Genomic DNA, 23,015 nt, shown 5'->3' with positions numbered 1-23,015 from the left:
GTGATAGCAGAGATAGCAGGATAAGAAGAATTCTATGGAATGGACATGGCCAGGCAAGAGAAATCAGAGAAGAAGATGACCCTGCACTCAAGGCCACATCTTAGAAGTGGGTCCGGGCAGGTCATACAGTGGCAGTTGGCCTGGACATTGCCATTTGCAGAACTCCCTGTGTCAGTGGTCACAATGTGTTTCCACTTTTCTTCCTGCACCTGTATTCAACTGCTTAGGTTGGGCAAGGAACTGAGGAAGGCACAGAACTACTGAGCCTGGAAACTAAGAATTCTCCCCAGAGATGCTTAGAGCCTGTCCCAAACACCGTTGCCCCCAGCTAGAGTCCTTGATTGCCTTTTTTCTGTTTCTATCCCACAAATTTCCCTCTCTAGGAAAAACTAAAGCCACAAATCCCTTTGACCATCCAAACTCAACCCTGCTTCCAGTGTTACCTGTTGCCACAGTACCCCTGGCTCTCTCCTTCTCCCACAGCCTCCTTCCTTCAGCACACTGTAGGGCCCAGAGCACTCAAGGCCAAGCTCTTTTCCAGTCGCCAGGGGGTATCTAGATACCTCAGACTCTTCTTTGCCTCAGCTTTTCCCCAGACTCAAGTGGATGAAGAGTGCTCATCTGATCACATGTTCCCAATAACTATCTCTTTCTCCTCTTCAGAGTGAAAACTTGGTAAAGTCAAGTGAAGCAAATACTCCAGCACATGAGGAATTTGAGACCATGTTGTTGATATCACACTACTATGCCACCCGCTCTGCTGCTCAGGGTGTGAAGCAGCTGGTAAGGTCTCAAAGTTCCTTTTTCTGGTCAGCATCCTGAATATAGAGCCCCACAGGGAGGTGCAGGTTTAGGACTATCCATAGTTCACTGTTCTACTTCATGGGTCACCATGGATGCATGAGAATGGAACTGTAGTGATCTGAGAGCCCAGCATGAGTGGGAGGAACTGGAGACAGTCTTATCTGACTCCTCATGGAGGGAACTGTCACCAGCCACAGAGACTGAGATGGAAACCAGGAGGGAGCTGATCCATGAGCTAAAAGTGACCTGTGAGAGCTGAGACACATGAAGAAATAATAGGAAAGCCAGAGGAGAGCACACAGGGAGCAGGAATTAGTCCTTCAGCTCCACTCAGTGTGGGTGAGGCTTCAGCTAGAGTGCGCTGTTTCCAGACTGAAAAATGGGAATTGGTCAGAACAGGTCCAAAGAACAGAAAAGATAAGAAAGAGAGGCCTAGACTACACAGTCTGCGGGAAAGGACTGAAGGAAAAGATAATAACAGAAAATAACTGCGGGAACAGGAAAGAAATCATGTTTTCCAAATCTTTGTATAAGTAAGGGACTTAATTACCACAAGGGAAATGCAGGTTAGACAAAATAATAAACTTTCTGTCAGGAGACCTCCACCTTGAGATGGTCATGAAGGGAAACTCTTAAAGTTCAATCCTTGGAGGCTTTTAAGTTAGACAAACACACCAGGAATATATGGGTGCAGAGTTCCTGTTTTGAGGCAGGGGCAGAATAATGTCGTGAGACCTCTTCTAGCCTGATTTACTCTTTTTCTGTGTAACTGGTGTGGCTTTACTGTCCCCTATGTCTACAGGACACTGTGGCTGCCAAGCTGTCCATTTCCTTGCTGCGACACACTGAGTTCATTCCTGCAGACAAAGCCTTCTATGAAGCTGGAACAGCAGCCAAGGTAAGAGCTATCTGTCTGATGCAGAGAGCTCAGAAGACGAAGAGCCCTGGGCACTGGGATTCTCAACTCCTCTATCTATCTTCTCTGGTCTTCCCCTAGCTCTCTGTCAGCCTCATTGGCATGCCATTAGCCGAATACTGGTTTTAGAGGCCTTTCCTCCAAACACCTTGCCAGATTCTATATTTCCTCATAGCATGGGAGTAGGTAGTGGAAAGGGAGCTCTGAGACAGAAAGGGGGTATGTACTACAGAGGGGACATGTACTGCAAGGGGTAGAATAGAGGCCACATAATGTTGCCTATCATCTCTGCTATTGTAAACATAGGAGTCTTAAATAGCCTGCCTTGCTCTGAGTCACCTAACTAACTAGGTATCTCACAGACACTCCTAAGGCTACAGGCTGATCATGTGCCCACATGCGATGACAAGGCAAATAACAGCATGTTTTCACTATCTGATGCTGGTTATGCAATAATGCCTGATTCCGTCTTGTGGAACTGTCTGTGGCTAGGTGGCTTGTTGTGGCCAGTAGTTGCCCCTACAGCAGTCCTCAGGGATGGTGAGTCATGCTGCACACTCTCTCTCCATGCCTCTCTGCTGCAATCAGGATGTTGCCACACAAACAGAACCCTGTCATTTCTAGCCCTTTGCTCAAAGGAGTGGTGGTCATGAAGATAAGCCATAAGCTACCTGTTCTCACTTGTTTTTCTCTGCACCAGGCAGTCAACTGGGAGAACATGGCATTCATATTCCTGAACCGCTTCCTGGACCTTTCAGATGTGAGTATAGCCTTCCAGGAGGAAGGACATCATGCTTAAAATATCATTGTGCTACAGGGCCAATACAGACCCTCAGGCTGGCCAGAGTACTCCTGAGGCCCAAATGTGGCAGTGCATGTGTGAACTGGCTCTGACAGAACTCAGGGCCCTGAAAACTGCTGTGCATGTGCAGAGCTCTGAGTGTCTCAACACTAGCTGTGGGAGGAATTGCCCTGCAGAGCACCTGGGAGGCCCTGACCACATCACTATACTTGTGACCACATCACCAAGCATGCAGGTTGCAGTGAAGAGCATGTTGCCTTGACAGTTCAGGGCTATGGTCTTCAGGACTACAAGTGCTGTTACAGCCTTCAGGATGATCTTATCTGAGTTGTTCCAAGAGAAGGAAAATTATCTCAGGGGGAAGGCATGGCCTAACACTTTAGCCACTGTGATACAGGAATCAGGAGTCCTCATGCCAGTCAGCTCCTTCAGATTGGTCACCATAAAACACTGAACCCTATGAAGGTGGTAGATATTATTATACCAATCCAAGTGCTGTCAGCAACTTCTGGGAAAAAAAATCCCCAGTTCATCTTTTTTTTTTTTTTTTTTTTTTTTTTTTTTTGAGGCCACCTGATAAGCTTGAGTGACAGAATGTTTCAGGGGCACATGTCCTCTGACACTGCAGAGGGTGGCTATAAATGTCCACCTCCCAGTAGGGCCCAGTTACCACAGCACTAGTGGATAGGGGCATCGGTAATGCCATCCTCAAAACGTGGGTTCTGCTGTGAACTCCAAGGATGGTATTGCCTGATGCTCCACCAACTATAAAAGGAGCCCAGGATAACATAGCACAGACAAAGGAGACTTGCAATAGTGCTTTAACTGACATCCATGATATCGACATCTTTGGCTAAAGGAGATGAACCCCGCTCTTCATTTCATCAGATACATTGATCTGACTGATGAAAGAAGTGGTGCAGTGTGTTTAGCCATCCATACACATTCAGATTATTTCTGTGTGATTATTTACAGTTTTTTTTAAAAAAAAAAAAACAGTAATCAGCCTTACAGAATATTCTTAGCTAGTTTCAACTGGTGCTGTTGGTCAGCAGAGTTACTCACAGATGTGTCTTTCTGGGATTTAGCACTTAACTAACAGAAAAAGAAATATCACACAATAGAGGTTTCTGGTAAAATGAGGAGTGGGAGACAGTCCTGCTTGGCAGTTTAGGATGAGCAAGCATTATACAGTCAGTGAGTGCTTTGGCTTAACAAGTTTGATTGTGGCTATTGTGAGAAAAGGTTGCTGTTGTGCAGGGCAGTGGCTGCAGGTGTGGCTGATCCCTGCACCACAACATTGCAGCCAATGAAGGAAGGCATGCAAGCCCCAGTGGATCATGCAGTAGGTTCCAGGGAGCACTGATTCAGTGGCACTGCTGGGTCTTGGCCTATATCTTTATATTTGCTTGCCAAAAGAAATCTGGTAGTGTCCTACTGCACCTATATGTGTCTATCCTTCCTGCCACACAGGTCATTCTGGGCTGATCCCTTTCCATGAACTGTGGAGTGCAGAGACCTCAATATTATCCCAGCTAATTCATTTACATGGCTGCTTGGGCCTCACACGGCCTGTGCTTCCTTCCAGCCAAACCTCCCCCCCCCCCCCAACACACACACACAACTGCCTTCGTGGGACTCCTCTGATGGGGGTGGGGTGGCAGTGGTGTAGTAGGGCACAGAGAGCTCCCAATGCAGTGTCTTCTCCTCGCCCAGGCCATCGAAGAGGGAAACCTGGATTCCCTGGACCACTCTGATTTCCAAAGGACAGACATTCCCTTTGAGGTGCCACTTCCAGCCCAGCAGCATGTGCCTGTAAGTATCACCTGCCTTTTCAGCTCCAGCAAACAGAGAAGCTACCTAAGGCCCCTCTCCAGACAGGGACTAGGGCTGCAGGCGCTACAGAAGAGTACTCAGCTCTGCTCCATGGCCCAGCACATGTGCACACAAACATGCTCAAGCTTCTTTATCCAGCCCTGCATACACATGCTTATGTGCCCTCCCAGTACACCGGTGCTAAGGAGCAGGTGGCTGGGCAGTGGCACAGCATGCAGTTTCAGGAGATGGCCTGGCCTCTGTCCTGCAGGAAGAAAAGCGGGAGGAGGTCAGGGACTGGGTACTCACCATGTCCATGGACCAGCGGCTGGAACAGGTGCTGCCACAGGATGAGCGTGACACATATGAGGCCTCACTAGTTGCAGCAAGTACAGGGGTGTGCTCCCTGCCCTGTGTGCTTACAGGTGAGCTCCGGGCAGGCCCACACACATGCAGGGAGCACATGGTGCCATGCAGGGAATAGGGAGCTTGTTGGGCTGGGAGGGATTCAAGATGTGCTGCAGCCAGAGTCAGGAGACTGTGGCTGTGGGGATGCCAGGAGATGGACCGATGTTGCTCAGCATTATACACATGCGTGCATGCATGCACGCACACGCATATGGTAGGAGAAGAGAGAGGTGGGGCTGGGCAACCAGGAACAGAGCTCTGGCTCATTGTTCCATAGGAGCAGTCCCAACAAGTGGGCCATGCTGGGGAGGGCAGGGGTGCACAGAGGAGGTGCCTGCAGTTGGCCATGACCTGCCTGTAAGTGTGTTGCTGTGTGGCCAGGGTATCCTGTGCTAAGGAACAAGATTGAATTCAAGCGGCAGGGCCGAGAAGCCAACAAAGACACGTGGAACAAGTTTCTGATGGCTGTCAAGGTGAGCCAGGCAGGGAGACTAGGACAAGGTGGAGGGGGGGGGTCCCCTTCTTCTGTCTTTCCCTTTCCCCCTGCCCCTCCCTCTGTCTTTCCCTTTCCCCCTGCCCCATCCATCAGGCTTGGCTGCCTTCCCCACCATGCTGACCATAGCATACTGTCCAGCTGGGTGGGAGATTCACGTGACAAGAATGTGTTAGCACATCCTTCCTGCATACTGCTGGGCAGGGATTAACCTTCCTTATGGAGCTGTGACAGGCCCAGTCCTGTCTGTGCAGCCCTCCCCATTCCTGGGGCAGGGAAAGGGAAGGGGGGGATGTGCCCTTGGACCGAAGATGGCTGTACTGTCTCCGTCACCAGTATCAAGGATGCCTCTCTTGTTCTGCAGACATCCCACAGCCCTATGTGCCAAGATGTGCTCAAGTTCCTCAGCCAATGGTGTGGGGGGCTCCCGAGTACCAGTTTCTCCTTCCAGTGAGCTGGGCAGGGAGGGTGGATGTTGCTGGTGGCAGCTTTCAGTCCCGCTCCCTACACTTCTCCCTCAATAAATACATCAGTCAACCCCACTGTGCTCCTGTCTGTCAAGGGATGCTGAGTCCATGTCGTTCCCAGGGCACATGTAGCTCCCAGTGCACAGTGCTGTGTCCCTTCACTTGTGCTGCTCTTGGCCTCACCCTGGCTGTGCCAAATATGTAGCCTCCAACGCAGTGGTTGAGGATTGCACTAGGATTGCACCCACCGGCCTGATGTCCTTCCATCTGGCATCCAGCCCAAGGGGAGCCACTCACAGCAGCCAGTGTGGGAAAGAAAACTTTATTTACCCAAGGAAGCAGCAGACACTTCAGTTGCTCTGCAGCTGGGCCACTAAGATCCAGGTCAGCCCTGGCTACTGCCAGGCCCTGGGCACTTCTGCCCACCTTTCTGCCAAGCCTTTGCAGGAACAAGACCACCAGAGTCTTTTGTGCCCTAGGAACGTCCTTATGGCTGTGGCTGAGAAACAGGGGCTCCACTGGTCTAGGGCTGCCTGGTGGCCCTGGGCAGCTTGTGCCTGAGGCTTGTCCTGGGTGGGGAGAGGGGTGTACGTGCCTTTCTCCTGCAGTCCACCCTGCGTGTGCCTACTCCTGGGGCAGGAGCATGGCACAGTTTCACCCTCCTGGGGCCCAGTGCTCCTCCAACAGCACCTGGGAAGGAGAGAGGGTGTGAGTCCAGGGCTGTGTGCCTCTGACCTGGCCTATAGTTTGAAGACCATGCTTGGAAACACATGTTTGGGGGGAAAGGGGGGGGGCTGGTCTGGCAGGGTCCTTCTGACTACAGAGATGACCAAGCCTCTCCTCAACCCAAAGCAGAGGTATCCACCACCATCCTCCCCACCCCCAGTATAGCCCACACACTGCACTCACCTCTCCAGCTAGACACAAGAATCAGCAAGCCCCACCAGCAGCTGCCGCTTCTCACGTGGAGGCTCCTCCTTCATTGCACCTGGCTTGGACAGGTAGAGGAAAAAGTCACTCCAAGAATATGCCCACGGTATAGGCAAGGTGCTGCAGGTCACACAGCGATGAGTGAATGGCTCAGACTGGCTCGGCCGGGGTGGGGGGGCAGTCAGGGCAGCAGGGCAGAACAGACTTAGCCATCAGCAGTATGAGGTGTGTAGGACCCTCTGTAACTAACCAAACTAATGGAAGCCAGTCCCTCATCAAAGCTGGGTAAAAGAGGCTCAAGTAGTGCTGTGGCACAGTCAGGCAAGCCACAGTAGCCCCTCAAAAACAGGCCAACCACCCCGCACCCCAGCATCCCCACTGGCGCACAAGCTTCTTTGCACGGGAAGAAGGGCCTGGCAGACCCCCCAGTACTTTCGAAATGCAGCTGAGAGTAAGCAGTGCTGTGACAGCAGCAGGGAGCCGCAGCTGGATCATACCTGTGCTCTGATGGAGGTGTGTGCACAGGGCCCGATGCCCTGGAGGATCAAGGCCACCAAACAGCACCTGCCGGACAGTGCAGCCTCTGCGGCTGCCAGCACCATGGAGGGGAACCAGAGTGCCAGGGCTGTATCCTGCAGAGCAGAGGGTCAGGGTCCAGTGGGCCACACAGGGAGATAGGAGAGTGCAAGCTGCTGCACTCAGCCAAGGACAGAGCCTGTGCTGGCAATGGCAAGCATCAGACATGGGCACCCACTGGCCCCACACAGACTTACATAGATCCGTGTGGTATTGAAGGGGCAATCATTGGTCACTATGGCTGCACGAGCATCCGCAGGCAGTGCAGCGCTGTTGCAGCCTATGACAAGACGCGTTCCCCGGCTGTGAATGGTGAGAGCAATGGCCAGCGCCAGGCCCACACTGCATGCTGCAGACAGCAGGCTGTTCAGGAGGGACACACTCAGTAGGGTCCAGTGCTGCAGGCAGCAAGCAGAGCACATCAGAGTAGGGATGGACAGAGCCAGGAGAAAAACTGCTACAACAAGCCTGAGCTAGACACTGCCACTGCAGGCCAGGCATATCAAGTTCTTCTGTGGCCACAGTACAGGGTAACAGGGCTGCTAAGGACCTGTTGAGGTCTGTGCCAACCAAATACATGCAATCTGTTGACCCTACAGCATGTTTTGGCCCAGGTTTTTGTATGTTTCTGCATCCTTTGCTTTTCCCCTGAACCCAGAACTGCTGGGCTGCCCCCTCCCACAGGCTGCTGCACCCATGAACCCAGCCTTCTGCAGCGCAGTCCCAACTCTGCTGGGCACTAGGAGCACCTGCTGGCAGCCATGGCTTGTGCCAGGCAGCCCTGCGTGGCTGCAGAAGGTGCTGCCTGCCCTGGTTGCAGCTTTATCTATCACTTGAAATGTTTCTGTCCCCAGGAAGGTGCCTGGCGTCCACACTGCCAGTGCTGCTGCCCGGGGGGGGGGCAGGGTGGCCCGTGCAGCTGGGCAACACCTGCACCCTGCGAGGCGCAGCAGCAAAAGGAGCTGCTGGGGACAAGGTTCAGGGGAGTGGCTGCTCGGGCGGGGCTGGGCATTACAGAGGCCCCCGCTGCACTCGGCTCTGTTCAGCCCCAGCCCAGACAGGCCCACACTCACCAGTGCTGCCCGGGACAAGTTGTTCGACACCAGGATTGCGACGATTCCCGCGGCGATGCTCTGCGGGAAGAGACCAGCGTTCACCACGGGGCAGGCCCGGCCCCTCTGCTCCGCCCAGCCTGGCTCCTCTGGCCCCGCCGCTCTCACCAGCAGCCCCGAGACCACGGACACCACGTTGGCCGCCGCGTACTCGGGGGTGATGGCCCGGCCGGCACCGGCCACGTGCCGCAGGACGGAGCCGTGCACGATGGCGCCCAGGACCAGGTTGCCGTGGCCGAGCACGATGAGCGCCAGCCCGGCCCGCATTAGTCGCCGCGGCTCTGCCGCCGCCGGCCCCGGGCGCCGCCGGACACCGCACCCGCCAGCCATGGCCGCCGCCGCCGCCCGCCCCCTGGAGCCGCCCCGAGGCGGGGCTCCGCACCGCCCCCGGTCCCGGAAAGAGGCAGCAGTCACGTATTTACAAAACAGTTTATTAAAAATAGGAAATGATAGAAATGAGATGCAGGGGCAGCGCCGTGCCGAGCCCCGGAGGCGTGGGGAGAGGGGGCACAGGCTCAGCTCCTCCGGCCACCCCAGGAGGGCCAAGCCCCAGCACCACTCCTAGGAGTCCCAGCAGCATGCAGGCGGGGCTGCTGCAGGGTCCAGACCGTCCCACGCCCAGAGGGCCAAGACAGTGCAGGGCCCAAAGGACGAGGGGTAGCACAGAGAAGGGCTGGGAGGCCGTGCTGGGCTCCAGGATGCTGCAGGGTGCACAGCCCCGTATCAACACACATTACGGCCCTGCACCGATGGTAGGGCCATGCTGGCCCCCAGGCCCAGGGGCAGGGGTGAACGGCTGTGCAAAACGAGTAAACAAAGTGCAGCCGAAGGGGAGCAGAAGAGGCAGGCAAAGCGCCAGGCAGGTGCTGTGGGAGCCTGGCCACCCCCAGCTCCACCTGCCCAGGAGGGAGGGTAGTGACTGTTGCCAAAGGCAGTTGCGAGTGGGGCACAGAGAGGGGGCATGGCTTACAGACTCCCCTGTACACCCTTGCTTACCTTTTAATTAAAAAAAAAAATCTGTGCTGTGCAAAAGACACTTTGTACAATTCAAACAAAACAAACTCCATGCACATGAATGGGGCTACAGAACACCCCATGCCAGGACCCGGCTCCCCGGCACCACCTGGCAGAATCCCAACAGAAACAGGGCTGGAAATAATACTGACGCGCAAAGTCCCCTTTAATAGGCGGGCAGGGAGGATTGTCGCTGGGCCCAGCCACGGCACATGCAGGATGAGCTTCCAAGCACTGCAGCTGGGGTCTTGCTGATGCCCTACGGTGATGGACAGACACAGAAGGGGGCACAGGCAACAAAGCCGCACTGGCCGCCTGGGAGCCAAGGGGTGCTAAGATGATACAGTGACCGCCGTCAGGGCTCCATTCCGGGTGTAGTAGAACTTGCTGAATGCCTCTTCAAGTAAACATGTAAGTCTGCTCTGGTCGGCCTGGGAAAAGCAAGCAACAGTGAGGGGTAGGTTCACCTTAGTGCAAAGCACAGGGCATGGCTAAAGCCTGTCAGGGCACATAGGCAGAGACATGTTATTTTTGGGTTCCTCTCTTCCTGGAAAAGGGTTATCAGGTGCAAAGATCTCATTTGAAATGGGAATGAAGAGCCCCAGGCCTGCTCACCTCACTGATGAATCCAAGCTGGACCAGTTCAGCTGCCAGCTCCTGGATATTGTCATCTGCAACACAGGGAAGGATGTAAGTCCCAGATCTGACTGTGCTGCTGACTCCAGTGCATGAAAGTATAAGAGGAAAGGTACTTACTGGGCTGCAGGTCACAGCTCAAATGTCGATTCAACTTGTCTTCCAGTTTCAGCAGCAATGTTAACTGCAGGGTAGAAAAGTGCTCATGAGTGGCTGCAACCTTGCTTGGCTACCACAGGCAGTGGCTGCCCCTGGAACATCCCCAGAAATCCCCATCAAGCTGGGAATCACCCCCTTCCAGAACCCCATAGAAGCCTAACACAGACTATATCCAGTTCAGTTCCCCCAAAAAAGCCAGCAGCTCCACTCTGTAGAGGAAGCACCCTCAGCCTGTATCTAAGGATAGGATGGAAGCGTCAGCTATATGCCAAGTCAGCTGTATGCTCTGGCCTGGATCTGGCTTTGGGCTCCATGAGTGCTGCTCTGCCATCAGAGAGTCATACCAGGCACCTGCAGCATATCAGTGCTGGAGCCACCTGCTCCGCACAGGTGCCATGGGACACCCCCACACATGTTCAGCCAGATGGGAACATACATGATGCTTGACTCCCTCTTCTACTGATTCAATGTTGCACTGCATCAGCACCACCTGAAACAGAAACAGATGCCCCATGATTTCTGCTGCTGTACAGCACAGCTGCCCAGAGAAGGGAGAAACAGAGCTCCCATCTCTCACCTTGCGGGTCTCCACTTCAGCAGGCTCTGGAGTTGGGGTTTTCACTGATGGTGGGACAATGGGAGACTTCACTACCACCTGTTGGGGCTGCTGGGGTCGCGGCATCCCAAAAGCTGTGAGTGGGTAGATGCCATTTCTGCAAGAAAGGAGCAGTCCAAAGTTACCCTTCTAAATCTCTCCAGTCTTACACATAGTAAGAACGCCTTTTAGAAGAGGTCTCTTACCTTACATCCTCTAGGAACTTGTCCAGTTCCAGTGCTGGAGACTGTGAGAAGCTGGGGGAAAAAAAAGTACTGAAATGAGAAGTCAGCTAATACAACCACACACGAGTCTACTAGGAGGATGTAGTTTCAAATACCCATGTCCTAGACTATGGCTGTGTAAGCCAGAAAGATGAGTACAGAGAGAGGCAGCCAGCCAAAGGTAAGATGGAGTCCCATCTTGCTATACAGGAAGCAGCAGTTCATATCAGTGAAGGATGAGGGAACATTCTAATGTTCCCTTCACTGATATCACCTCCCTGTAGAGAGTTGCTCAATACAATTATTTGGGAACTAGCATAACACCACACTCCTAGCATGGTGTTTTGCAGACATTTGTTATGCCAAATGTCTGCCAAATCCAACGAAGATAGAGTCCCATCTCCAGAAGAAAGAGCCCTCAGCACTGCAGAGGCAAAAACCTCTGCAACAGTTGATAGCACCATATGACCAACCATCTCACCTTGGACAAACAGCTAGAAACTAACATTTAAGGATTTAATGCTCTGCCCAACTATTTCTCCCTGCTGTTCTGGATACTCTTGTTCTCCATAAAATCCATTTTAAGGATTGCTTGCTCAGTCTTAGTGGCTTCTTAATGTAATGAGTTCCAGAGGAAGTTTCCTATCAATCAGTTTTCAATTCCTCAGCCTTTAATTCCATTGAATATCTCCCTTGTTGGCACTTGAGAGGGTAACAGGCACTCACAATCCCTCTCCTCTTCCATAACTTGTCACATGCTTTTTACTTTTTCTCATTTCCAAGAATATACAGTTCTTCCATGTGGTGAAAATGTTTTCCAGGCTCTTGGTAAAGTCAGTTCTCCATTCTGCTCCAGAACTGTTAACTCAAGGTTCACAAAGGATGCCACATTGTAAATGTAAAATCTTTAGACATTACACTCAGTTAGCATCATCTTTTCTCCCATTTTTTGGCACTCTGATATCATATTTACTCTCAGCTGTAGCCGCACAGTAGTCTGTTTTCATCAATGATCTTTTCCGTAGTGTTAATTCACAGCCTTCTCAGACAGAGAAACAGTTGTTCTTCTAAAGCAAGTTATTTGCATTCAGTCTTTCCTTTTGCATGGCACAGGGGAATTAGCAACACCAGAACAGTCTGCAGTCCACACCTCACTTCTGTCTGGTTCTGACTAGCTAGGAGCCACAGGCTCTCCTACTTCACTAATTCCCCAGTACACCACTTTGCTCATTACCTTTGTTAATATATTTTTTAGCATTCACTTGACCACAAGACTGGCTGCAACAAAAACACTCAACAGCAACAGTCTTCTCCTTTACCACTGTCTTAGTATTTTGAAGAATTTCAGAGATCAGCAGGAGACTGCAAGCTGCTCAAATCATGGCAGGATCTTTCAAGATCTGTTCCATCAGATAAAGTGTAGGCTGCACATCTACCTCAATTCCTCAGACCACTCTGCAGCCCCTTTTAAAGCACACAAAAAATCTGTTATTATTTCCCCATCCTCTAGTGCAGTAGCAGTTTAAAGTAAGAATTTACAATTTTGCCAGCAGCTCAGCTTCTGTGGTGCTCTGATGAATCATCTGGAAATTATGTTCTTTGACATTTCAAGTCATTACTGTGCTTCCTATCTTTTCTTCCAGCACCTGAAAGGTATCACTACTAAGAAGCAGGTCCCAGGCTGGCATGTATCAGATGATCAATTCTCTGCAGACTATAGTCCAGTACAGTAGAAACTCTTTTGCATAGCTTTGGCTATTCAGTCTTTGTCCTTCATTTTGAACCTTTAATTAAAAACCCATTCAAAGAGAGTTCAATACTATTAATTACTGTCTCTAGGAAGAACAGAATGCCAGTTTTTAAAGATATCTGTATGGCTCAAACAGCCTCTCAAATCAATAGTGGTTTCCTCCTTGCCTTCCAAGTTTCTTTTGTTTGCTAGCCTGAGCATCCCAGAATCCTAGCCTACCTTGGAAGCATCCTGACTACATCTGGGAATAACACCCATAACCTTACAGACTTTCCAGCTAACCTCTCAACTAGCTGAGGTTTCACAATCTGAGATTTAAGATCACTGTCACTTTGCTTACTGCATATATATTATGGTCACCTTCCTAAAGAGCCATCTCAGTTGCTGAAGTGACTGTAGTGTGTTACTGATGACTGTCCATAACATAACATCTCCCATTGCATATTATAAAATGATCTGCTCTGTAAAGCTGATGAACCTTTTATCCAATGTGTCAAACTCCATTTGACGAGTCTGTGAGTGGTCCAAGCACCTGCCCCAAATTGCTCTGCCAGGTTTTGCTAAGGATGCTCCAAGTACAGCATGCTGATATCCCTCCCCTGAGGGCTGGGAATGATTTGCATCTCAAATGCATGGAATCTATTCGGATAGCATTGGTGCATGATCTTCCTCCACCCAGAAGCTACCCTCCCCAGAATCCCTTGTGCACAAAGCCCGCTCTTTCACCAACAGTGCTGCCAGCTTCTATTTGTTTTCCAGTTCTTGGTGAAATGACATCACTACCTTGGAAGGGAACAGTCCCAGACAGACTGCAGATCCTTCAGTGCTCTCCCCAATGCCCTGGAGTCTATTCTCACATGCACCTGAGCAACCCCCTCCCAACAGACCATGGAGTACTCACATCATCTTGATTCCTTCACCTTCAGCATGGTTAATCTCTGCCAGCACTGCACTCATATCAAGGTTTTTGGTCATTTCCTCTAAGGCGTTTTCAGGAATCATGTCTATCAGGGGAAAAAAAAATGTTAGTCTTGAACTACTGCAACTCATTTCCATCTTAAGGACACCAAATTGCAGGCCTTGCAGCAACTGCAGTTCTGTTTCACAAGGTCCTGGTCCCTGCCAGTTGGCAGACTGGCACAAAAGTCTTGCTTCCCAGGATGGACATCTGTAATGACAACTTCGTGGAGCTTTGCAGAACGCAAGATGTGTCACCCTGAGATCCCATACTCACGCTGATGCCCAACGATACAGTGAGCTGCCAGTAGCTTTAGTGACGGCACCTCAAACAATGCCTGATGAAAAAGGAGCTCCCGGGCAGTAGGGCGCTTGCCAGGGTCCAGTTCCAGACACTTCTGAATGAACTCCTGCAAGACAAAAATAGCATGAGACCATGCACAAGGCCAGCAAGCCTGCAGGAGCACTTACCCCTGCTTACTCACCCTCTGCAAGGGATCCTCCAGCAGCTGAATGGCGCTGTTAATGGCCTCCTGGGGCACGTAAGATGACTCTCCATTACCCTGTATTTCCAGGACTGCCATCTGCAAACAAAGCAGCACATCAGACTTCACTGAGGATTAGCACTGCATTGAGCAGAGCTCGAGGAGACAACTGCCAAGCATGAGATCGTAAGAGTCATGTTGTTTGGTGCTATTTAAGGTCACAGTTCCCAGAGGCAGAGAACAGCTGCTTCATTGCAATAGTTTCTAGCACCCTAGCAGATTGCCTGGGAAACCTGAAAACTATGCCGACATCACCTTAGAGAGTTAATATCTCTATTTTGAATCTCGTGATCCACTGGCCTATACTGCTGGTTGATAATTCCCATCCCCTGCTAAACCAGTAACTGGATCACTGCCAGAATCTGATAGTGTCTCTCCTGGCTGCATGAATAGCTTTGTATTACAGACAGAGAAGCACCAAACATGCACACAGTGCCATCCAGAACTGGCTCCAGCCAGCACACATAACACTCACAGAAGATTAAAGAGAATGTTTTTAAAGATTCAGTTCAGAATGTTTTTAAGATTCAAGTTTTGCTTCCTAAGAGTTGTTTCTTCTCACACAGTTCTCTTCCTGTTTCACTTATGGAATGCACAGTATAGGGTCAGAGTTTTTGTGCTGGCTCTTTAACAGTACATCCCAGATAATACTCTTACCAACTCCCATTTTCTAGTCTTCAGCCTACTGATCGTAGGAACAGAGGAACTGCTAAGCTGCTGATATCAGGTATCTCAGACTTGCACTTCACTGCCATCAGCACCTGCTATAACAGGTGGGGAAGGATGGCCCAGAACAGTTATGGACTATAGCTGTCCTCCTACAGATACACAGGAAGGATAGATACTCCCTGGAAGGGGAGTTTTGTACTCCATGGACTCTCACAGCAGCTAGGTCAGTCTTCAGAACTAGCCATGAGCCACATGGTAATGAACTGCACATCAGGAACTTCAGAAGGAAGGACTCTTTACTGAGCTATTTACTTCCTAGTAAGGCAACATTTGGGGGAGCCTCAGATAGGAAGCCCTGCAAGGCAAAGTAGGCTTGGCTCAGAGAGCACAGTACACTTGTTACTGAGCTAACCTACCCATAACAACACCAAATCCACACAATCATCTCCTTACCCCCAGTTCATCTCATTATCCCATAACTAAATGCTCCACACTCACCTCCAGCGCACACATCCCGAAGGAGTAAATGTCCACAGCGGTGGTGACATTGGCAACTTCTGCAACACAGAAACAAGGCTCTGTTGTCAGTCCATCCCTGCACTCAGTAGCAGCACTATCCTGATAACCCTTCAGCCTTCCCTTCCTCCTCTGCTGTTCAAAAGACAATGGAGTTGGAGCATTTAAATAGGCAGATAACACTAAAGTCGCATCTCTGATGAGCATGTAGTTGAAAAGAAGATGCAATAACAGCCTAGAGATATTAGTGAGTCAGGCCAGCAAAACCCAGGCTTGAAACTGTTGCCACACCATACCTCCATACTCTGGGGCAAAGAAATGCAGGTTCTTCTGCTCCTCACGACATGTCTTCACATGGTTGTTAATTGTGTCCGGTGCCACTGGGAAGGGGAAAAAAACAGTAATAATAAAGAAAGAGAAATGAATGCTTAAGATATAGCTATCGTTAGCCCACTCCCACCTAGATCCTAGGGAACATACACAGTTGCAGGGCCCTCTGGCTGCCCAGAGGAACAGCACAGTGGAGTTAAGTTGGCCCCTCATCAGTCCCCTATCCCAGCAAGGCAGATCAGGTGACCTGCCCTGAAAGATTTCTTCTTTTTGTCTCCTTAGCTGCATGTTCACCAGGGCAGCTTAGCAGGAGCAACCATGGAGTCCACAGCATCTACTGAAAAGCTGGGGTGAGGTGGTGGGAGGGAAAAAATCAGCTAGCAAAAAGTCTACTGTTACAGTGCCATTCCTGAAAGCATCTCACTTAACTAGGTTTCTCATGACAAATGCTATAGGTCTGACTTATCTCAGAAGCCCTAGGAGCAGCCAGAGATAGTTAGGATTACCGCAGTTAGAGTCACCACCTCAGGGCTCTGGGAGAGGGACAGCTTCACAAGACAGTTGTTCTTAGCAGGCACTGGTGCCAAAGAGCCTCAAGGCTAAGCCAAGCAGTTGCTTAATGAGGAGAGTTAACTACCCTGACAGCAAGAGTTCTCACCACAGCTAGGACCTGCACAGTCCCAGTCACAACCACTCAGAGCTGCAGAGAGGGACTACATCCTAGCCATAAGAACAAGCATCAAACCACAGGTACAAACTCCATGAAGGATAACCCCTCATGACAACGATATTTGGAAAGACTAAGGACAACTTTCCAAAACCATACAGCAAGTTCCACCTGGAAGAAACACTGAAGGCGGCAGGAATCACAGAGTCACCATCCCTTTTGAAGCTCTACTTCCATGCCAGAACATAACTCTTACAGTGTTAGGCCCTTCTCCCACTTTGTCACCCTCCCGGACAATCACAGTTTGTCTCCACTGCTATGATACAGACTTGCATGGGACATGCAAAACTGCTTGTATTTCTCCAGGTGTTCCTGTGTTGGGGCAGGACACACCAAAGGGGATTCCCAGCTGAATGAGATGGAACTAGTGCCCAGCCTCAGAAAAGAGTTGTTCTTTGGGCTCTAGTCAGACAAGAAGGATCTTCCTTGATAACCCACAGCTTAGCCACCCAGTGTGGCAAACATCATATCATACCTTATTCAAACATTGGAAATGGAGCTTGCTCCAATAGCCAGCACTACTTTCATAAACAACTCTTCATGTGCAACTTATTCCTTTTTATTCTTGTCTACCCTTGAATTTCATTAAGACTACTTTATTACCTGTTTACTGATACCATCAGGTATCTCCAACACACTAAGCAAACTAAGCCCAATCACACAAACAATTCTCTGAGGACTCTGTCTCAGTGGATCTCAACATTGCTTGCCTTTTCTTACAGCCATGTCACTCCCATGTGAGTTATCTTCATCTCATGATCAACTAGTATAGGCCAGATCCTCCTTAAATCCCAAATGAGCAGCTCTGGAATTTCATACACCTGTATTTTGCACCACTGAATTACCTTGCACTACAATTAGTCCAGTCCTCTAACGTCTTTTACCTGCACAAATACAAGGCATTTCAGAGTCCACTTCATCTGCACACTAAAGTGCATTTTCATTAGAGAGGACACAGCCTAGAAAATAAGTAACTAGGAAGCTATCAATAACAAACTGAAGCACATTGCCATTAAGCATGAAATGAAAAAGAAAATGCAGTAGCAGATGCAAACCGATCACAGAATACAAGCATCTCACAGCCCTGCAGATCTACTTCAGGGGTTGTAAACAAGGTATTTTGATTTTACTGTTAATTATCATATTTGTTTAAAGACACTAGTGTAACTAACATCTGCCTAAAACACAACCAATATTATTACTTCAAAGTAAACACTGCTGCAGTAAAAGCAGCAGCACTTGCACCAGGGAGTTGGTATCATACAAAAACTAGTGTAGCTTGAGAGAGGTATCCTTCTCCATACCAATTAATATAAAGGCATAGAGATGAATGATGAAAGGAAATAGAGTGACCATGCTGTGTCAAGCTTTCTGTGGAAGGATAGATGACATTTAAATGTTAAGTAAAACTCAGTTTAACTGAAGTGTTTCTGTCTGGACACAAGATAACACTTCTTCACTGTGACAGTGGTGAAGCACTGCAGCAGGTTGCCCAGAGATGTTCTGGAGTCTCCATCCTTGAAGATATTCCAAGCCCGACCAGACAGTCCTGGGCAGTTTGCTCTAGCTGACTCTGCTGGAGTAGGGGAGTTGGACCAGATGATCTCCAAAGGTCTGTTCTAACCTCAAGTATTCTGTAATTCCGTTTGACCATGTCTATAACATAGAAGAGGAAGGTAGGAGTTGGTAGTGCAGGAGGTGCAAAACATGAGACACAAGAATAGATGTATAGGACCTGCAAGATAAATATTTGTAAAACCTGCCTGCATACAAATCTACAGTAGGCATTTAAGAGCTTATTAGCACTTTATCTAGGTGAGTTCATGATACAAACAACATCATTCCAAACAAAGTATCCAGGCTTGAAATTTTGTGTGCTGCTGTGCTACACACAAAACCAATCCTGTCAAACTCTGTTAGTTCTAAACCAGAGGAATGAAATTCCCAAGAACTGTGTAAGGCTACAACTGAAATGGCAGGGAGCTAATTAACTATAGTAGACCCACATAACTGCACAAGAATTACCTGGAATCCAAAAAAAAAAAAAAAATTAATTAATTAATTGAATTACTATGAACCAACCTACTCTGGAGGAATCTTCTTCTGACAGACCCAGAAGACAGACATGCACTGAAAATTTGAGTCCCCAATCATGTGATTACTAAAATTGTTTTATATTTTTAACAGCTCTGTCTAACAGAAGTTTGGATTGAATCAGTATAAATGCAGTCAATTCAAATATAGCTTGGTCCACAAGTTTAAGTACAACATCTCAAGTTTAACTCTAGAAATTCCCTATGTTTCAGACTTCACATTTCTGTGATTAGCATGATTTTTATAATGTGCCAAGGTGAAGCTGTACAACCAAATGATCTTGGGTTTTTTTTTTTTTTAAAAAAAAAAAAAAAAAAAAAAAAAAAAAAAGCACATCCCTTAAAAGGAGAAGCTAGAATCAAAACACAACTCATCTCACATGCCTTAAAGCCTAAACCATACAAAATTCTAAATAAAGCCCACTAACAATCAGGGAGACCACTAAGGATTTCAACTTGTAGATTTAAAACACTTATTAAATTTGTATTCAAATGATCTGTCAAGAACTGACACCAAGAAGCTTACTAAACTGTTCATGTTTCACATGCCTTCCACCAAAGGACTCCAAACAGAGTAGGCACGTGCAACTGCCATACCAATATTCAAAGAGGTAAACAAAGACCTGGATGACTATAGAATAGCTCCCCTCACACATTCTGGAAAGCCAAAGAAAGGTAAATACAAAACAGAATTCAGCAAAGATGGAGTAGCAGGCCCCTTCAATGCAATAGATAAAGGCAGAACACATTTGATCACAGAATAGGCAAATTTCTATAATTTGGAGTACTAAACAGGGGATTGAAATAGGGAATCTTTTTAGAAGATCCTACTTAGTTCAAACTGACAACCAGTATAGACAATAATTGCTTTTGATTAAGATTATTCATAGCAGCACTAAAAAGTTAAACTGAGCAAAGAAGGCAAGCATCTGAAGCCAAAGCTAGCTTTTAAACTTGCAAAATAAAAATGACAATTGATACCTTCCCAACATACTAGCACGTACATCTCCTAAGTGTGCATTTCACTCAAGTCACTTTGTAAACAAAACCACAGACACCAATTTACTACCAAAATCAACTGGAGAGGGAAAAAAAAGAAAAAAAGAAAAAGCACCACCAGCTGAAGTGACTGATGCATAATAAAAAAATAAAAACAAAATAAAAACAAAAAACCTTTTCAAAAGAGTAAGCTATTTGAATAGTTGCACAGGGTATGCACATCGCTTTGGATCTTCTGAAGCATTCTGGGTAAGAAGTTCCACTCAAAACTATTCACCTATTAGTGTAGGTCTCATCCCCAGAAGTAGCTAGAGTCAGAGATAGACTTTACTAGCAAAGGAAAAGGTTTATCTTAGTTAAGCCAAGTTTCTAAGTATTTAAAAATATTTGGCTCTGTTGGGGATGTGCTTGACTCCACACAAAACTGAATAGCCAGAAGCTAAAAAACTCAATAGCTAGAAGCTAAAATTACACAAATTCAAATTAAGTCTCTTTAACCCACTTCCATATTTCTGTGATAGATTTTTCTATGCCCAATTTCAAAATATCCAATAATTTTACTTTAACATGCACTTGGCCTAGTTCAGAAAAAAGGTCAGATCTAAGATACCCTAGTAATCCCCATGTGATTTCTGTATCATCTATTAAGTGTCTTGGGTATTTTAAAGGATTTGAAAACAGCATGACAAGTCTTTAAACATCAGGTGACAAAATTCAAAGAATGAAGAAACAACTAAAATAAGATTAGTTATGAAAGCCAGTCATTAGTTTAATACTCAAAAGACATGGGAGTTTTATACCATATATTGAGAAGTGTTTTCAAACCCCAAATCACTTTTGAAGATTTAAAGATTATACAACCTTTCAGCTCTTGTGTCAGTGTCAAGTCATGTCAATACAGCAATAGTACAATACAGTTAAATCCTGTTCAAGAAATTAAAAAGCCCAAAATTTCAAGCTGTCTAAGCACACATGAGACAGCATACTATTTTCTTAATCCTGGAGACCACTGGCTGAAGTCCTTTCCTTGCCTTATTAGAATGAGAGCCTTTTATTCTATTCAGAAAAAGTCTGGTGGCTTGATTGCTGAGAAATGGCTAGATAGTCCTAAGCCTTGCTACCACTAGCTAGCTGAAACTGCTCCTAGTTCAACATGCTGAAGTTTGAAGGTCCAGGATCAGACTGGTGTGCAGCCTCACATCCTCCATCTCACACAAGCAGCCTGATGCATACAACTGTCCAGTAACCTACTTGCACTCTAACTTGCTTAGCTTGCAGCATCCTGGGAAGTAAGCCATCCACAAGGGAAGCTGCCGTCCTACAGGCACAGAACTTGACTACATGAACTTCCTCCTCAGCCAAACCATCAGATTTAATCTTGTGAGAGAGCCTCTACTCTTGCAATGCTGCAAAGCAGTGCATATCACATCCTCCCTCTGCAAATGCTAAGACTACACAGATGCAATTTTGATATGCCCTCCTCCCTCTACCATTTCTATCTGACACCTGGTAAGTTCAAACTGCTCAGCTGAAACGAGTTCTGACCATGGAGAACAACCCTGATAGAAAATAAATACGATTGCCCAAGTTTCCCCCCAAAACAGAGCTTTGGATGGAGAAAAATAAATAGCAAGCCTTGCTTCACAAGCGGAGAATCATTTGGGTAGGAGATCTTTCAGGCCATCAGGAGCAGGACAGATTTCACTGAAACATTCATCTTAAAAACAAAATGTTTAAGGAGTTAAAACTACAAGCAAGCAATTAGGTATCCAAGTACAAAGCAAAGACTATTCCAGATCTGGTGCTCAGCCAAATCTAGCAGAATAGTAGCAGGAAAGAATCCAAATGTACATGGAAAGTTCAGTTTTGAACAGCTTAGAACAATGCATCCGATGGCTTGACATGCAGAAGCTGGCATGCACTAGGGTCCATGGAGTAGCACACTAAGAACAACGAGAGGAAGAACTAACACTCAGGAGACTTCAAAAAGGACAGTGCTCCCTCTCTGTAAGGCTTTGGCTGAGCACAAAAGGAACAGTTTGCATCCCAGCACAGAACAGAGGTCTCATAAGCAGGATGGGCCTAAGCTGAACAGCTTTATGTCAGCCTTATAGCAAGTGAACACTGTATAAATTATAGTTAGAGTGTGTATGTGTGTGGGGGGGAAAAACAAGGCACATGTGTGTGTGTATATATATATATATATATAAAAACTTACATTACATATATACACATATATACACATTTAACACATGTATATACATTTAAAGTATATATATATATACACACACACATACATATATGTGTGTGTGCATGTGTATACGTATATATACATATATACACACACATATAGCAGTACAGTCACACCACAGGAGTGGAGAAGTTTGCTCACCATTAGCAAAAATCCTATGAAAGACTGTTGGTAACAGAGCAGCCCGTAAGCGGAAAGTAAAACAAGACAGAAGTCAATGAGTTGATGAAACAGCAAGCACTTAATATTGATACAGACTGCTGGGTCAGAACCATAGCAAAACACGGACGAGATTGAGAGCCTGGCTCTGCCTCCAACCATCTTTGTAAATCAACTTAACTAAGGAACATTAGCACTTCTAATTGAGAAGTGGCCTCTGACCCAACAGATCATAGTCAACTCTGAGGCAAAGCTGCTGCAAATTCTGTTATTTCTGCAAGTGCTCTACAGTCCATTTCTCTTCAGTAGACACTGTCCTCTCACTATCCCAGCAGCTTCTCCTAGGCATGGATCTTTGCAGCAGCACTCATACTTACATACCTGGCCAAATGATTTGAGTTAAGACCAAGACAGACCAGGTTAGCAGGCACCCAGGATTGAACTGAAGAGAGACTGTGGACACACTGCGACAAATATATAGCCAACTCTACAGGTCACATGTATTCTGAAGATAGGAAATCACTTCCAGTCAAGTGCCTGGAGGCTCTATTTGGAAATATCCCAGCATAACACTAAGCTTCCACCCATGCCCTGTGGGACATCTCACTCAGCCCTAAAGCTCTAGCTGAGCAAGCACTAAAAAGTGGTAATAGCTGGACAGATCTCACAGGGCACCAGAAGCCATTACAAGACTCTCCAGTTTGAGTCTCCAGTTCTGTAGGGACACTCCAAGAGCTGCTTCAAGGGTTGTTTTATCTTTTTTTCCCCCCCAATCCATCACCTCTTTCCCCCTGTGACTGGTTCTTACATTCCCAATGCAAATTTTATGAAACATCTTACAACACTGCTGAACATGAGCAAGCAGCAGCTATCTGCTGTACTTTACACAGATCAAACTTATCTAAACACTGCTCTTCCTTTGCACTCAGAGTACCTGCCGCCTGTCACAGTGAAACATCTTCTTGCAGCTTGTTCCCTCCACAGCCCCATTTACTAGACAGTACAGATACGCACAGATCCAACAGACCTCCCCCTCAACACACACACATGCACACACACACAAGGACA

General features: G+C 47.7%; 3 protein-coding genes across 13 annotated transcripts in view; 1 reads left to right on the top strand and 2 right to left on the bottom strand.

Moving 5' to 3' along the window:
* The window catches only part of IFT172 (intraflagellar transport 172), a 50,762-nt gene extending 44,982 nt beyond the window's left edge, over positions 1-5,780 (top strand). For 5 of the 8 annotated variants that reach the window (XM_062573396.1, XM_062573400.1, XM_062573398.1 and 2 more), the window contains 7 exons: positions 664-783; positions 1,607-1,702; positions 2,421-2,480; positions 4,239-4,337; positions 4,609-4,762; positions 5,127-5,218; positions 5,603-5,780. In XM_062573396.1, the coding sequence (XP_062429380.1) occupies positions 664-783; positions 1,607-1,702; positions 2,421-2,480; positions 4,239-4,337; positions 4,609-4,762; positions 5,127-5,218; positions 5,603-5,692 (711 nt within the window). In that variant the 3' untranslated portion in view covers positions 5,693-5,780. Of the gene's footprint in view, positions 1-663; positions 784-1,606; positions 1,703-1,801; positions 2,481-4,238; positions 4,339-4,608; positions 4,763-5,126; positions 5,219-5,602 lie in introns of those variants that run through there. The other 3 variants (XR_009958056.1, XR_009958058.1, XR_009958057.1) reach the window with 3 other exon arrangements.
* A 231-nt stretch (positions 5,781-6,011) lies between these two features.
* KRTCAP3 (keratinocyte associated protein 3) lies at positions 6,012-8,653 on the bottom strand. 4 transcript variants are annotated; one of them, XM_062573415.1, is made up of 6 exons: positions 8,432-8,653; positions 8,285-8,344; positions 7,409-7,609; positions 7,133-7,267; positions 6,615-6,697; positions 6,012-6,395 (listed from the first exon to the last, which is right to left on the bottom strand). In XM_062573415.1, exons 1-5 carry the CDS (start codon positions 8,651-8,653, stop codon positions 6,623-6,625), a joined length of 693 nt encoding a protein of 230 aa, XP_062429399.1. In that variant the 3' UTR covers positions 6,012-6,395; positions 6,615-6,622. The 4 variants fall into 4 exon arrangements, 3 of the variants coding, with proteins under 3 accessions (XP_062429399.1, XP_062429398.1, XP_062429400.1); XM_062573414.1 differs by having other exon boundaries at positions 8,285-8,648; XR_009958061.1 differs by having other exon boundaries at positions 6,380-6,395; positions 6,615-6,693; positions 8,285-8,648.
* An 85-nt stretch (positions 8,654-8,738) lies between these two features.
* Positions 8,739-23,015, bottom strand: part of NRBP1 (nuclear receptor binding protein 1) — a 36,658-nt gene continuing 22,381 nt past the window's right edge. The window contains exons 8-18 of the mRNA XM_062573394.1: positions 15,685-15,768; positions 15,371-15,429; positions 14,144-14,242; positions 13,936-14,068; positions 13,603-13,705; positions 10,934-10,984; positions 10,710-10,845; positions 10,569-10,622; positions 10,094-10,157; positions 9,953-10,008; positions 8,739-9,768 (exon numbers count right to left, since the gene is read on the bottom strand). Of these exons, the coding sequence (XP_062429378.1) occupies positions 9,670-9,768; positions 9,953-10,008; positions 10,094-10,157; positions 10,569-10,622; positions 10,710-10,845; positions 10,934-10,984; positions 13,603-13,705; positions 13,936-14,068; positions 14,144-14,242; positions 15,371-15,429; positions 15,685-15,768 (938 nt within the window). The 3' untranslated portion in view covers positions 8,739-9,669. The remainder of the gene's footprint in view (positions 9,769-9,952; positions 10,009-10,093; positions 10,158-10,568; positions 10,623-10,709; positions 10,846-10,933; positions 10,985-13,602; positions 13,706-13,935; positions 14,069-14,143; positions 14,243-15,370; positions 15,430-15,684; positions 15,769-23,015) is intronic.

This window comes from Rhea pennata, chromosome 3 (genome assembly GCF_028389875.1).
Source record: "Rhea pennata isolate bPtePen1 chromosome 3, bPtePen1.pri, whole genome shotgun sequence".
Classification (NCBI taxonomy): domain Eukaryota; kingdom Metazoa; phylum Chordata; class Aves; order Rheiformes; family Rheidae; genus Rhea; species Rhea pennata.
This window is presented reverse-complemented; position numbering and strand designations above follow the sequence as displayed.

Coding starts and splice junctions, on each gene's coding strand:
- KRTCAP3 (XM_062573414.1), bottom strand. CDS start 8,590: ATGCGGGCCGGGCTGGCGCTCATCGTGCTCGGCCACGGCAACCTGGTC. Junction 7,268..7,408: donor TCAATACCACACGGATCTAT/GTAAGTCTGTGT, acceptor TCTGCTCTGCAG/GATACAGCCCTGGCACTCTG. Junction 6,698..7,132: donor ACACCTCCATCAGAGCACAG/GTATGATCCAGC, acceptor TACCTGTCCAAG/CCAGGTGCAATGAAGGAGGA.